The following is a 16401-nucleotide window of genomic DNA, read 5'->3' on the forward strand; positions in this document are numbered from 1 at the left end:
TTGTTATTTTAAATAGGATCTTTTGTAGACTGACTCTGACGTAGGTGCAGCTATAGTTTTACGTCAGCTGTTACGCCTGTTATGCTCACAGGTAAAGGCAGAACCGTATAAAATACCTACACCCTCATTGACCTCGATGTAATACTGGCTCTATTTCACAGGGAGCTATGCCTATTGCAATATGATAGCCCCAAGATAAATCAGACTAATCATTTACAACCATCCGCGCCCAACCCGGGTATCGAACCTCGGAACCATGGCCTGCATACACAGTCACTGAAACCACAGAGGTACTAGGGCTTTGTGTATTTAAAAAAAAGACTTTATTTCCAAAGAATTATTTATTTTAATAAGTCAAATAATTATAATTAATAATTATTGCTAGGAAAAATAAAATTGTAGGTACAAAATAATGTTTTAATTCAAGATCTAGAAATAGGTACTTATTGTAGAAAAAGAACTGCACAAACTGGCACAGCTGTGTTACAAATTGCACAAAAAATATTTAGTAATATTGACACTTTTCATGAGAATTTAACATAGTAATAACATTCAACCCTTTTTAAAAACTTGAAACTGGCAGTAGATACTTTCTTTTATTTGCTACATATAAATCCCTACATAATATTACCATGTGCTTCCTTGAACTGAACATTATTAGTAACTAATTCCAAACAATTAAACATGATGTCACTTTGCATACAATACAGTAATATGAAATTCACTTGCTTCAATGTGGTAAAATTAAAACAATTTTAAAGTTACAAGAAAATTCCTCAGCATATTTGCTGAAAATAGGTGAAATTCAAAGTACAATGCTGCTGTCTTTGTCCCATCTGTCACGATGGGAATGAGGAGGAGTATTTTCACAGTCAGCTGTAGTTTTAGAAATATTTTTCAGAGATACACTGCTTCCCGTTGGCATCAACTTGGTCTGTTTAGACAAACATTTCAGCCTTGGAATGTGTGATACTCTTTTAGGAATCTTAGACAATCCATTTTGCTGATTTTTAGGATCAAATAAAGTATTTGCAGATTTAGATCTCGTGTGTCCTGCATCAGCTTTATTCTTCATACACGACAAAGGAGTTCTCGAGCCACTCATGCTCCCTGATTTAGATTTTTTTGGTGTATCATTTATATTTGAAGATTCATCTTCATAAATTAAAAGTCCATCGCCATTCTTCTCTGGTTTAATGTTATGGCGCAATTCAGCATTTGTACTCTGTAGAACCTTGATTAAAGAATCATCAGACATATTTTCAACATTAGAGCCCTCATCAATTTTAGCTACAACTATAGGAGTTCTCTCAATACCAATAGATGGGGATCTAGGATCTTCATCCAAGATTTCATATACTGGGACGTCATTCACTTCATCATCTCCAGTATCATTAACATTATCTTCACTGTCTTCAAATTTATCATTATCATTTTCTATGTAGTCAAAATTGGTCTCCAAGAGTGTTGTTGGTTTGTCTTCTGCCTCTCTAGACATGTTGTTTTCAATTGCTTCTTTAGATGCCGTTGATGAGCATAATGGTTCTTCTGGCTCTTTGAGTGTATCGTCCAGTGTCACATTGAATAATCCCTCACAAAGATTTCTCGACACAACCAAATCTGGACTTCTTTCACATGCTTCTGTGCAGCTATCACACTCATCATCCTTGTCTGCCTTCAACACAGGGCTGGCGCAGTTATCGTGATGAAGTCGCAACATTTGTTTACCATTGACCATGTCGTCAGTTTTCGTCGATATTATAATAGGCGTACGCTCAAAGTCCTGTGTAGGTGAGCGTGGGTCATAAGATTGCAAGTGGTTTTTTATAACGGCTGACAATATCGGATTATTGTGTATAAGCTTTTCCTCGCCATTAGCATTTTCAAACGTCTTCCGTAAATCAACATTCTTGGTAATATTGTGTTTGCCGCTTGTTTTATTCTGTAATGCAAGAAACAAAGTATGTAATAAAATAACAAAGAACACCTGTTAAATCGCAAAGACATTGGCATTCCAAAAAAAAATGGAGGGAACATTTTACGAGTAAACAGCTGTGTTAAATAAGTTTGTACGGTTGATGTATTGAAAAAGCAGTTACCTGTAACGGAGTTCGAGTTATCTCAGGTGTAGGAGACCTAGGATCAGTCGGGTCAGGGTTTTCGCAAATGTCCAAATCGTTCCTGATTGAAACAACAGCTGCCTCGTTTGTAGTTTTACTCGTATTGCTTCCCATCTTTATAGATATACTATAGATGCAAGTATAACAGTTGTAACGGTTCTATACTATTTAACACGACAAAATATTCATTTTAAGCAAAATGTTCAACACAAAAGTAAATGTTTTTTTTCTCTCAACTATCCAGTCGACGACGAATAAAAACTCAAAACATGTAACGGCCGTAAATGTCACACCGCACTGGATTCTATTTTTAAATGTATGACGTTGAGAAACCGACAAACAATTTAAGAGTGACAGCTTCTTTTAGTTTTCTGCTTGTCAGCATAAAGTGTTTAAAAAATTAAAATTACCTTATAATTATAGGGATAATATTTTATGAAAATAACGATGACATTTTTATGAGTATCTCTTTAATGGTTTAATTTTTGTTTTTAATGTAATTTAACTTAATTAAATATTCATTGATTTCTGAACGACATGAATAGTAAACCACAGACAACATATTACCAGAAACTGAAAACAAGAAAAAGGTAAGAAATCAAGAATAAACCCTAAATTATTTATTAATTTATAGAAATATTCCATCTTTATGATGTATAAAATAATAAATATTTACGAATTGAATTGTTATGTAGTAAAAAAATACTTACGATTTTTTTTCATAATGAGGTGCGAGATTGGTATTTATTTATTTATTTTAAATAATGTATTATCCTATATTACGAAGCGGGGCACTTAGCCATATTTACCAGTTAGTATTATTTTTGGTGTAACCTTGAAGCATTGGAATCATTGCCTGTAACCACGTCTCAATAAGTATCCGGCAATATGCCGAAGCCGAATGGAGGCACATAATATAAAATAAAGTACTTACCTATGTTATATCGATTTGAATTAAATATATTTATATGCGGTAAAGGAGGGTTTCGACTTTTGTGCTTAAAAGTGTTAAGTAACTACCAACTGTTATACCTACTTACCTACTAACGTCCCCTGTAAAATAATAATGCCATACTTACTTACTTGCAACATGTTGCCGCAAGGTTCAACCATACTTGTAAGCTGCACCATATGGCATATTTTTCTACCACGTAACAGAAACTTGGTCTGCAGTCACCTTCTTTATCAATATTCGTTAGCAGTGGCGTAGCAAAGGGGGGGCGGCGGGGGCGGTCCGCACCGGGTGTCACCTTTTTTGGGGTGACACCCACCAGGTCTCTCAACTTTAAGAACAATGTAAAAACAAAAAAAAAATAAAACCAAATTTTCTTTTTCTGGCTTAGTTATAATTTTGTGTTTTGTTATTTCTTCAATAAATGATACATGTCCTAAAACACAAAATAATAGAAAATAATCATATAAAAATTATTGCTTTTTACTTTCGACGGGGACCCCATCATGGGGTGTCACCACCAACTTCCGCACCGGGTGCCAGCCAAGGTAGCTACGCCACTGTTCGTTAGCATATTTTCATTGATAGAGCCACCAATAGACCACTTACCTAACTATCACCTTACCCGAATAGGTAAGAAAAGGTATATTAAAGCAAAACAATAATAAAATATTACTTATATTTTTATTTATTTTTTTATATTATTTTTATTTCAAAATAACCATTTTATAATTCTATTCCTTTAGGTAGTTAGGTACTTATAAATCTATTACAATGTAACAAAGATCTCGATATACTGTATAAGTGCTTAAACTTAAAGTTTTAAAATAATTGTATATCTAGATGCAAATGGCACACACAATAATACTTATTGCGAAATTTAATAACTATCCATAATTATCATATATTTTAAGAGCATTAATCTTTGTATAATTTAAGTAGTTGTATTCTGTTGGCTACGTTTCGGTTGACAAGACAGTCCATGAGTCCAGAGCCCGCGGCGACAGACGGCAGCCGCGCGTTGACTCCAACGCCACCCTCTCGCACATCTAACACGGCAGCTAGAACCTTCTTCGAGGCCCCAGCCGTTTGATGCTGTCACTCCTTTGCAGCTCACCTTGCCATGTTCTGGCGGAGGCGGGGGAGAACACCAAGTGCGCGCTAAAACAAAAAATAACATTAAACTTTCACATAATGAAATCAAGATCTACTCACTCTTTTTTGAGAAATAGGGGAAGATGCTATCGGTGTCGATTTTATTACCAGCGCGATTTTTTAGACTCAGTATCGGTCCTTCAACTTGCATATTTAACTCACTTGTTTGACAATAAATTTAACTCCTTGAAGATAATAATTCTAGTAGAATACGCTAGGGGCGCTGATAGTTTTTCATATGAAATTAATCGATAGTGGTAAGGAATCAGCCTATTGAAATTGGCATGCATAACTTACCAATTTTCTATACGTTACATCACCTATATAACGAATCTAATTTTACCACATTGCAACGTAAAACAGCTGTGGACAATCACAAAATGTTTCGGTGCACATAACTTTCCTGAAAATGGTAAGTACAAATTGTGTTGACTTACAGTTGGCACGTTGAAAGCCACGTGTGGTTTAAATAACGTCCGTATTGGTAAATCATAACACCGGACGATTAAAATATATGATTGATATCTTAGTAGTTTGTAAGTACCTGCTGATTTCAAAGCCAACAAACAGATGGTTCACGGGTGATCGAAGAATTTATTTATAGAATTTCCCAACAGATTAATTTGTTTAATTGAATTATTTTTACTCATATAAGTATAAGAGATTCCAATTGCTAGTATTGCCGTGACAACGGTATTGAATGTGGACCTGGTACTCTTATAGTTTTAGGTCGGTCACATCCATGCCGGGTGTACTTACCTACTTTGTATTTTTACTTTAGATAGACCGAGGGTTTACCTACTTTCAGGCGCACGGAGTTCAATACGTTACTCGTATTTCTGTAACTTTCATAATTTTCAATCATTAAGATAATTCATTTCTCGATAGAACTATGTTTACGTTGTGTTACGTGCAATAATACCTTCGGTAATCGGTTGCAATAACTAACATTTTAAAAGGCAGTCTTCTCTTTGCCAAAAAGTCGAAAATACATAGAAACCGAGCATGTAATAATAAACTAACAATACTATTTGTTCTCTATCATATTTCACTCATTAGACTAGATAGTTAAGTAGGTACATAACTTTGATATTTTAAAGGTGACCCTAAATACTGTAATTTAAGTGGTGTTGGTATCAAAATGTAATCCTTTAGTCGTTATATATTGAACTGTGTATTCTTCAGGTTGCCAAGAGAACCTGAGCGTGCATTACAAATTAATATTATGCATAATTTATAAGACATATTGTTGTTGCTATTTGTTTGACAGTTTTTTGGCGTGCTTGTAATATTATGAATAGTTTTCTCACACGGCTCCGCTTATAAAACTACCTATAGAAAGATTAAGAAGAAGAACAAATGATTTTTGAAAATATATTAGTCTATGACTGAGTCCGGGTATTCACTATAGTATTCAGGAATCTAAGTTTTATGGAAATCAGTTTAGCGGTTTACCCGATAAGCATAGAAGACAGGCAGACAGACTGTCACATTAATTATATTAGATTAGATTTAATTAATACGATATGTAATTAGGCGAGAACTGTTGTACTATATCTCAGCTACTATGTATATTCTATAAGTACCTAAGTACCGCCATATGACATGAATCATAGTGATAAATAAATAATAATATTATAATGTGTAAGTACTACTACTTTGTAACAATGACTCGACCGTGTACAAATCTGTTTTTTCTCTTTGTTTTTTAGTTGATGTCACTGTTATAATTAGATAGGTAATATCATTAACTGCAATGATGAATATGCCATTAGAATAAAGTATAAGTACACATGCATGTGGCTCGCAACTTCGCAAATCGTATCTGGTTGCAAGATGTATTTTTGTATATTACTAAGGCTGTGGAGATTAAGGACTGAAATTACCAATAAATCGTCCCCGTAGAGCGAAAAATCACTAACTAACACTTAAGTGATTTTGAGATACGAGGTGTTTTATGTCTTAAATGACAAAAAAAAATATAACTTTTTTCGGAGATTAGTTATCGATGCATGAAAGGTTTTGTTTTGAAGATATATTAATTAAGTATATGTTATATGTATTAAACCACGAAAATAGTAAATAAATTATTAACTGTAAAGGATAATTTGTTTTACCCCAAGGTTTTCCTATTTATCTGTCACTTAGTTACTTTTCACATGTAGTTAGTTAGTTTTCGCATCAGCATTTAAATATTATACTAGTAACTAAAATCAGTTAGTTATTTTAGGAGTAAAACATATTTTACATAACTATGTCTAAATAAAATACCCAACTAAATAGACTTTGCTTATTTATTAATTTATTGCCTAATTTAAAACTAGTGTCCTATCAGTTGAAAAGTATAAAAGTAAAACAACATTCTTAGGCAACATTTATTGAAAAAAAAACTTCTTCTAAAACGTCTTTAAGTATACAAAACCTAATTAAAACATAATGAAAAAGAACACGTTACAAAATCATCAATAGAACAGCATTAATGATGTAGCCACATCATTTTCCTCTTCTTCCTCGAGCTAAGTGACGTCAGGCTCACATAGGCTATCCAACACATCGTTACTAACAGGTAAAGATTCATACCAAGGATAAAGTTCGCTTAGTATGACACCTTTGACACAAAGATTTAACAAATCTTTCCTTGCAGGGGTGTATTTACCCTAGGACTAGAAGGGCTATAGCCCGGGCCGGTTTCCTCTCTTGGGTCTGCATCTTGTCGGGGTGAGGGGGCTTAGTAGAATTGAAAGGTTGGGGAAACAGTGATCGCGAGTAACAAAAAATTACTGCGCGTGTCCCTCTGTTTGCAGAGGACACAGGTGCGGGACAGGTGAGCCGTCAGTGGGAGGACGGGCTCAGTAGGCACTCACACTGCCCCGAGCTGACGAAGAGCCAGGCCGCTGCCGCCCTCGTCAACCGTCGGTTATCGTAAATCCGTCCATCCTTGACCGAGGGCCTTGCCTTAACCGGCTGGGTCGCGAGGAGACCACCTCTGTGAAAATCCCGAGTAACTCCAGCAGTGGCGCCCCCTTTAGGGGCCTTGCGTGGTCAGAGTTCATTCGCTTTGCGGGGACCCCCGCGCCAGAAAAACCAGACGTAAGCGGCCACTGGGGCACCTCCCGCCCTCCAGTAGTATAAGGGTCACCGGATTATGGGGCCTCTACCTCGGTGGAACGATACTTGCCACCACACTCGCGGGAACTGTTTGGATAATATAAATTTGAAAACGAACCCAAATGATGTAAGTGGGAAAGGCGAGAAGCTCAAACCCGAGGAGATCGGGGGCAAGAAGCCCAGCCGTATTGACTGCATAGCATAGTTGCGGAGGGTCGGAGCACGCCCAGTTTTAGCAAGTGTCAGACAATGACCCTAAGGACAAATTCACCATCCAGCTGGCGGACACCATCCTCACTCACCACTAGTCAGTGGTGGAGGTGGCCGACAAATCCGGTCACCTCAAGGGTGACCTTTATAAAGTCCCTCAAAGACGCTACCAGGAACGTCAAACTGGCAGTGTCGGAGTCGAGCAGGCAGTATGCCACGAAGGAGAATTTGGCGCGTCAGGCCCAGAATTATCGCTTGCAAGAGGAGGTCGATCACATGTCACAGGCAACGGCATCAACCCCCGCGCCAGAAAAACCAGGGGCAGCGTCCTCAGCTGTACCTGCTAACGCATTCGCCACGCCACCGCCACCGCACCGCAGCTCACAGGTCTCCGGACCAAGGAGAAGCAGGGTAAACAGCCGCGTCTTACAGTGCAGTGGCTTCCAAACCGCCGTTCACTAAACCGACGGCTGCCAAAGAGTAGCAGTTCGTCGGGAAAAATAGCAAGGCGCCCAAGGCTACGGAAGCCGACAAAAAGGGCAAGAAAATCAAAATCAAATCATTTATTCATTTAGGTCAAATATTGACACTTATGATAGTCGTTACAATTACTGAATCTACCACTAGCTCGGAAAGGGGGTGGAGCCTTATGAGAAGAGCTAGCAAGAAACTCACGGCCACTCTTTTCAATCGCCAAAAGTTTTACAATGTGGTTGATACAATAATTGATCATGCGAGGAGCTGCCAACAATCAGCGATATAGACTAAACGTCAATTAAGGAAAATGAATATAGTTAGGTTATTTATTAGTCTCTGATCATACCGTATGTTGGGAGCACCTACTAGCATGTGATAATAAGAATATGGGCAACAAGTGAGCACATTGGTTGTGAACAATATAAAAGAAAAAAAGTGACAGTTTTATGATTAACATCAAATTGTATGTAACATCACCTATTTGCATCATTAAGTGCCCATATTTTACAATATTTAGACCTACTGCTACTGAGTTTATACAATTTATGGCAAAGTTCCCTAATTTCAAAGAATCCTAATCAAGCGAGCGACTATTCCCAAGAGCTATTGTCGTTTAGATACTCATCAATTCTGTAATAAAAGAAGGAGGAAGAAGAAGGCGCCCAATCTTCGGGCTCCAGCTGCAGCTGAAGGCGGCAAAAAGCGGTGCGACATAAAGAGACATTATTAGGGACGCAAAGGACAAAATAAACCAAGCCGACAATGAAATAGTCCGCTTCGGGGTTGCGGCTACGGGAGCTCGAATGTTGAGCTCCCAGGGGTCAGGGACCGGAAAAGCGGATGCCCTGGCCTCTAAATTGAGGAAAGTTATCGGGTAGGACACCTTCCGAGTGTCCAGGCCCACAAAGACCGCGGAACTGAGTATTACAGATCTTGACGACTCAGCCTGCCCAGAGGAGGTGAAGGTCGATTAAAGCCGATTTAATAAATAAAATTGATCAGGACAATGTAAAAAACTAATTTGTTAAAAATGAAAATAAAGTTTAGTTTTTTCGTATCACGGGACATAGTTACCAACCTTTCATCTAGTAGTGTTTTTGCTGAGTGAAAAGTAGCCAAAACATTTTAATTATAATACTCTAATGTGTTATGTCATCTACAGTCAGGGAAAATATTAACCAGAACACTATAGTTAGTTGTCGTTTTTTCTTTTAAACGTCTGGTCTTAAATAATATAGCTCGAAAAATAATTAATGGTAGTTAGTTACTTTTCGCACAAAATATCACATACAATAAAATTACTAAGTCACTTTGATGAGTTTTCGCATTACTATTTTTTAAGACATGCCTATAGGGAGTAATGCGGAAAAAGTAGATAAGGAACTTTAATGCGTAAGTATCTTTTTCAACAAAGAAGAGAAAAAGTAATCAGGTGACTTAGTTACTTGTAACTCAACTGTCACAAATCAAATAATGTACTTAATTAAGTCTCGCGATTTACATTTTTCTAAATAATTACGTTATGAATACGAGAGTAAGACAGAAATATGGAGAAAAAATTACTGATTTTATTGGTATTTATAAGTCGATTTTGAACATTTTGTTACTTAATGACTTTTCGTTCTACGGGGACGAAATATTGAAAAAGTTAGCTGAAAGTAAAGGTTTTCCGAAAGCTTAGCTCACTTTATAGAACGATTTGTGTAGAAAAGAATAATAATCAATAAGTCGATTAATTTGTCTAATTAGGAACTCAACTCACCATTACAAACAGGCAGTCGTCCCGACCATCGCAGGTCTTCACCACATGTTAAAGAATGGTGTCCTCGCAATTCAGCTTTAGGATCTCGACATGTAAAACTGCACGTTTTATTTTGAGCTTCACAGTGAGACATTAAATATTTCGGTACGGGACACGATTGTAACAACACATGTATCTGCATCTTACAAGTCTGTAGGATCTGGAAGATAAAAAAACTCATTGAGAGACGTGAGAATTTACAGATTTACACATACAAAAATAAACTTACTTTGTTTTTGTATGTGATCCGGCCGATCAGCATATGAGAGCCCTCTTTCAGTAAAGCACCGAACTCAGGGCCATACATCCGATTGAATTGTACACCTCTGGGAGCTTTTCTTCCTGAACATGTCTGTATTCGTGGATATTGGAGCATCGCACGATCAACACCAGCTTTAGCGATCAATGTTCGATCATGAGGACACCGCACACACGTTTCTAAAACCAGCCATCAAGATTATTTACTGGAAAAGTAAATTTTGCACATTATTCTAAAAATACACATTTCACTAATTACAATAACCTTCATCTATGCTGTTTAACTCATTATCTCTTAAACGAATTGGCAACGATCTCGGGTTTTCACCGGCTCGAACTACTCCTCGTCCCATGTAGACAGACGTGACTTCATTGTTTAAGTTTTTCCTATTAACTTCTTCAATATATGCATCAGACTGGTAGAAGAAGCGCGGGTCTTCTCTGGGTTGGTAGACTTTGCCCGTCTTCGCTTCGGTAATCGGCGGGGCATCGTTGAAAACGTGCACCGGCGAGCGTAGGTCGGCGAGCCGGCCGCGATGATGGTCATAATCATTTCTTCTAATGTGATCACTTGCTATAGAACGACGACTGTGGAAACTATGTGGACGGTTGTGAAATCCCTCTTTTGGTAAAAGTCTTATTCTGAAAATAAAAACACTTTATTTAATAATGTAGTTACAATAACCATGCAAATGTGAAGAGCGTGCTCGCTAATGATTAGAGCAAAGAAAAAGTTTATTCAGTTCCTTGAAATTTCGCCTCAAAATCCTAAATATTTACTCGAACAGCCGATAGTTTTCATAACAAGAAAACTAGAGCTTGTAATCTGTTGAGGTATGTGCACGAACTATGCAGGTATGTTTTAGGAATAGGCATGACGTAAACTGGTTATTTTAACAATATGTTAGCTTTCATCAATGAAATATTTTGACAGGCACTTTATCGATGTTTTGATTCGACGTGATTTATGATTGTGTGCACGGCCGCACAGGGTAACACGATAGCGTAAATGAGATAGTTTAATGACGACACTGCATGCGAATTTGCACATTAAAAACGTGTTATTAAGAGATATGATAAAAAGTCAACATTAAAAATGCAGTGAATGGAGTGATAGATGTGATGGTAAGTCGATGTGTGTTTGTGCCAAATATTGTGCGTCAATACACTAACCTGTTGATATCTATGTCCGGCTGGCGGGCTCTCAGTGTACCTACAACAAAGTTCATAAAATATTTTTACATCAATCATATTTCTAGATAAACGTTTATTTATCCTCCACGTGCGAGGATAGCCAGAATTCCTTACTGAGTCTCGCCGTTCACAATCTTTGGTATTTGAACATTAAAATTTAATAAAATAATAATAAATTGCTGTAGTTATGACATTATCCGTGTAATAACAATCCGAATACCATAATTATTGTATTACTCTAATGTTTTAGATAGATAACATTGCTGTGGTATTTTTTGTTTTTACAATATTTTTAGGCTCGACAACTGTTCTATCATCAGAGTCTCAAGTCGTAATTATCTGCACACGATGGTTTTAAAGATTTTTGGAAGTCATAATTGTCAGTTATGCTTAAATTGCCTATTTTTATTATGAATGTAGTAGAAAACAGAATTTTACAAACATAAATTATGTGACTTTTTTATCATCACATGTTTCCGTCTATAAGATTTATTTTAATCTACGTCAAAACGTTTCACATTATTTTTAATGAAGCGTTACATTAAAGAGATAGTGTCATCTTCAAACTAAAATGTTAGCCCGTGACGCAAGGAGTTTATATCATCCACAGGTATTTTATAATCTGTGTAAACGATCTTGAAAATATGCGATGAGTCGTAAAACAATCTGCGACACACAGTTTCGAATAGTTAGTAGTAACTCGTGTTGTAAATTGCATATCATCGCATTATTTATGATGTTTGAACAGAACTTGAGTCTGTCATAGTTAGTTAACAAGCCGATATTTCTATTGTTATGGTAATATGTATTCTTGATTGAACGGCGAGGCGTCGGTTACATTCGCACGCAGGCACTAGACATTACCCATAGTTAAATATGAATATACAATGATCGAATTGTCCTTGTTTCTTATTTCTATTGGTGCAGGAACGCGGACTAACTATTATTTCGTTCGTGACATTCAAGGAAAGTGATCTCTAAGAAACTACTGACTCACAATTTGATACAGGAGCTTTGCCAAATCATGATGTTTAGGAATGTCGTAAATATGTAATATTATCAACTCATAAAGGGCTGTTCATGTACATTAAACAAAGGGGATTAGCTGTTAACTATGTGAGTTGACTTATACATTATATGTTCTAGGAAAACAATGCATAATTTGTCTGTGTTGAGCATCTAGTAATAAATCAGTGTTGTTGAATGATGTCCAACTACACTAACTCACGATTTGTTTGCGAAATTTTGATACTGTTTATAAGCCAACCAGAAACCAGAAGTTCTAAATATTTTTAGGCTAAATGTTCCATGCCTCTTCTACATTGGTATTGAGAATTCACTCATTAATTGCAAAGCTTCTACAAAGATTACCCCAGACAAAAAACAAACAGACACACATCCATTGGTAATATGTAGCCATGGATTGAGTTTAAGAAAACAAGGCTATTCTGATAATACAGTTAGACTTGGAATTTAGAACTAAAACGACCTCACCAGTCTGATTAATGTGGTTAAACAGCTCTCAACATGTTTTTAAGTCTGAGTTAACAGCCAGGAAGCTTTTTGTAGAAGCTGTTCTATAAAGATTACAACTAATGCGCCTCACCCATTAGAACTATTACTTAGAAATTCAAACGGTTAGTAATCGATGCAAACGCGTAAACTTATTAATCGTTACGCAGTTGCATGCAAATCGTCAATAAATATTTTATGTTCTATGTATTAACATATTGTACTTATGTTTCTCTCGTGTCTCATCTCTAAGTGATGTCATGGTACAATATAACTGATGATCTAAAAGTACGTATCGTTTGTTTTGCACTTTATCATTCAGCAATATTTTCAAGTGGCACTTTGTGTTCTGGTCGAGTAATGTATCGAGTGCCGTTTTGACTATGAACCATTGAACGAGCCGACGGATAACTGGTGACGTGACGCCAAATGTATCATCCATAAATGGGGTACTTTGTCATACGTTAGTCAGCGTTTCTTTAGTCTGAGATGGCCCAAGGACGTTAGGTTCGGATAGGACAATTTATTAATGAGACAAAGTAGTGTAGTACTGTCACGTGTACAAAAGTGTGATAGTTACACTGTTAAGTCATGTTTGAAGAAGTAAATGTACCTAGTTGTTAATTGAATAATCTGTAGTTATAAATTTAACTGTCGGTAACATGATTACATGCAATACAAAGTTATAGATTACGCAGCGGATTATCTCTGTTTTCAGAAAAAGTAAACAAAGACATTCCTTGACAGCTTTTTTTTCTATAAAAAATATTTTTTTAAGTATTAATGGAATTTAAAAAAATTGGTACTTTACAAAGTTGTCAAGTAATAATTGGTACTCTTATTCATTTATTTTATTATTGTTTTTCGTTACCTATCGAAATAATTTGTATTTTGCAAAAAGATCAAAAGGGCCAATTACTGTAAGGGGGCTAACAAAACTACACGTTACTATTTTTCGTCTTTCTTATAGTATTATCTGAAATCTCTCATACTGGAAAGGCTCTTAAATAAAATAATTGTATCAGTGTAACACAAGCACAGCGTATTTTAACTGACACTAAGTAAGCTTAATGTTTCTTCTTTGTTCCCAGTCAAGACAACCCTTTGTGTGTGGTCTCAATTTAATTTTATATCCCTGATTTGAATTATTCAATTGATGTTATTACAGCTTTTAATTGTCAATGTGATACCATTTTTTATTTTCGTCTTTCATTATGAAGATTGACACGAAGGACTTTTATAATAACACACTACAGTGTACACATATGGCACTTAAATACAAGCAATTGAATAATACTACTACTATTGCGAAATGTCTCAATCCAATAACGATTAAATTATAGCACTTATGTCAGTTATGAAGATATAAACGGCAATGATGATCGAAAATAATTTGTTTTGCCATGAACTTGATCAGATGTTGACATTGTATGAAGGCGGCATCTAATTTAAATTGACGCCTGATTTATTGAGTGGGTTTAACGATAATTAATTTTACTAGTGCGACAAATAGTCTGCCTGCATTGCTGTTTAATTTAAGAAATCTTATCGTACTTATACGCATAATTATACAAATGCGAAAGTAAGTATGTCAGGATGGATGTCTGTTACTTGATGATGTCAAAATTACTGATTGGTTTTTGATGAAGTTTGTTAAACAGATAGTTTACCTATAATCTGGACTGACATTTTTTATCTTTTCTTACGGACAAATCCGTGGACAGAAGCTAGTAAATAATAAATGTGATGCCTCTAGACGAATTATAATATTGCACAAGGTTTTCTACAGTTCTTCAGTACGTTTAGATCTCATATTGTGCATTGTTTCTACACAAGAAATACTTACTCGTATTCTGCAATACAACGGTGCAAACTTATTACATCCAAATTCCAAATTATCCATTAAGACATCCTAATTTCATATTGTCACACATCGTGAGGAAACCTTGCATGCCTAAAATTTGTTTAATACATTTATTGAGGGCATGCAAAGTCCCCAACCCGCACTTGGCCAGCGTGGTGGACTCAAGGCCTAACCCCTCCCTCATTACGGGAGGAGACCCTTGCCCAGCAGTGGGACATTAATGGGTTACATTTATTAATTCCATATTATTTTCCGGAGTCAACTGTCTTTGACACCCAATTATGATTTTTATGAAACTAAAAGAAAATGTTTTATATTAAGTATTTGCACTTTAGTAACTGCTTGTTTTTACGCAGTCAAAGGACTTTGCAGACGTTATACCTATTCACATTTAGCGACATTGATACTTTTACATATTTACAAAGAAGTCAAAATCGTTTCAAAATAATTTTTCACGCATTTTGATTATCATAAATTTCAATACAAACGTATTAATGATAAATGTTTGAGTCACCCTTGATAGCTTCAAGCTGAGATATTTATGATTATGACTGCAGTGTATAAACAAAGAGATGCATTGTGTATAATTATTTCAATCAATTTATGACTGAAACAAACACCGAGAATAATATGTTTTGAGTAATATTTACAGAGTTAATTTGATGTGCATGTTTATCGATAAAGAACGAAATTGAATGTGTTAATACATATTAATAACACATTGAGAATTCGTATTAATTAAATTTGACTAAGATTAGGCTTCAACGATCACGGTTTCAAAATAAAGAATATAAAAACACAAAAATAAAAAAATAACTAGAGATAATAAAAATATTTGCACTTACCAATAATACTAAAAATTAGAAGAGTAAACACAACTGACATTTTGGGGCAAACATTCGTGTAAGTTTCCAAAGATCAGTGGAATATTATAACAAAATAAAAACACTATAATGCGCCAACTTTGTGATCTAAATAGGTAGCGTACTGTTGCGCTGAGGCCAAAACCGACAAAGGCAAGTGATCGCGAAAAGCGCGCGAAAACCACTAATGTCGGAAGCTCAGCGTGGTGCAAAGACGTGGGAGGAGTGCTCACGGATGCCAGAATAGCATTAGAAGTTTATAAACAGGTTATTGAAGTACTCGCATGTTCTTGCATACGTAAACTGATATCAATGTCACTACATAGTATTTAGGAGCAACAATTACTAACATTAGCGTCTCCCATAGTTAGCGTAAAAATGTTATAATTGCACTGATAACAATTAACACGTCTGAGGCAGAAGTTAGATCCTGACTTATGAACGAAATAAATAACCACTGAAAATCTACAGTTAAAATAGCTACTAAGTAAAAAGCATACTCCGGTTTTGACATTTATTAAACAGCACTCGTCACAATTCACAAACTTATACATCTCCATAACAAACTCCACGAACAAACATTTCCCTTTATTTTCAAAGCAACGGTACTCCCGAAATGTTTCCATTTTTCGGGAATGCCTTGAAACAGGGGTCAAGGTATTTACTCCATCAGACTAGTTTGTTGCACGTGTGGTAGCAGCAGGGATGGTAGGGCGGGTTAGGGCAAGTGAAGGCTTGACACGGAGGCACGCAAGGGCAGCACTCACCTGGGTACCACACTGTGCGCGCGTATCTCCCGCTGGGTCTTGTGCAAGCACCGTGATTGAAACAGTGCGCTCTGCAAGGGTAGTCGTAGCAGCAAGGTCTGAAAAAGAAACCAGTTCTTT

At 36.2% G+C, this 16401-nt stretch overlaps 2 protein-coding genes across 2 annotated transcripts; both read right to left on the bottom strand.

Moving 5' to 3' along the window:
- Positions 1-322: 322 nt before the first annotated feature.
- msb1l lies at positions 323-2427 on the bottom strand. Its single transcript, XM_076115455.1, has 2 exons — positions 2100-2427; positions 323-1942 (listed from the first exon to the last, which is right to left on the bottom strand). Exons 1-2 carry the CDS (start codon positions 2232-2234, stop codon positions 806-808), a joined length of 1272 nt encoding a protein of 423 aa, XP_075971570.1. The 5' UTR covers positions 2235-2427; the 3' UTR covers positions 323-805.
- A 1310-nt stretch (positions 2428-3737) lies between these two features.
- LOC142973604 (uncharacterized) lies at positions 3738-15732 on the bottom strand. Its single transcript, XM_076115470.1, has 6 exons — positions 15497-15732; positions 11255-11294; positions 10347-10723; positions 10053-10261; positions 9785-9983; positions 3738-4233 (listed from the first exon to the last, which is right to left on the bottom strand). Exons 1-6 carry the CDS (start codon positions 15534-15536, stop codon positions 4007-4009), a joined length of 1092 nt encoding a protein of 363 aa, XP_075971585.1. The 5' UTR covers positions 15537-15732; the 3' UTR covers positions 3738-4006.
- Between the last annotated feature and the right edge of the window lie 669 nt (positions 15733-16401).

This window comes from Anticarsia gemmatalis, chromosome 1, assembly GCF_050436995.1.
Source record: "Anticarsia gemmatalis isolate Benzon Research Colony breed Stoneville strain chromosome 1, ilAntGemm2 primary, whole genome shotgun sequence".
Lineage (NCBI taxonomy): Eukaryota > Metazoa > Arthropoda > Insecta > Lepidoptera > Erebidae > Anticarsia > Anticarsia gemmatalis.

Excerpts from the sequence above, each read along its gene's own strand:
- LOC142973604 (XM_076115470.1), bottom strand. The coding sequence starts at position 15,536 with ATGTCAGTTGTGTTTACTCTTCTAATTTTTAGTATTATTG. Across the intron at positions 10,262-10,346 it reads GTTAAACAGCATAGATGAAG|AAACGTGTGTGCGGTGTCCT; the intron begins GTTATTGTAATT and ends GGCTGGTTTTAG. Across the intron at positions 4,234-9,784 it reads ACGACTGCCTGTTTGTAATG|CGCGCACTTGGTGTTCTCCC; the intron begins GTGAGTTGAGTT and ends TTTTTGTTTTAG.
- msb1l (XM_076115455.1), bottom strand. The coding sequence starts at position 2,234 with ATGGGAAGCAATACGAGTAAAACTACAAACGAGGCAGCTGTTGTTTCA. Across the intron at positions 1,943-2,099 it reads TAACTCGAACTCCGTTACAG|AATAAAACAAGCGGCAAACA; the intron begins GTAACTGCTTTT and ends CTTGCATTACAG.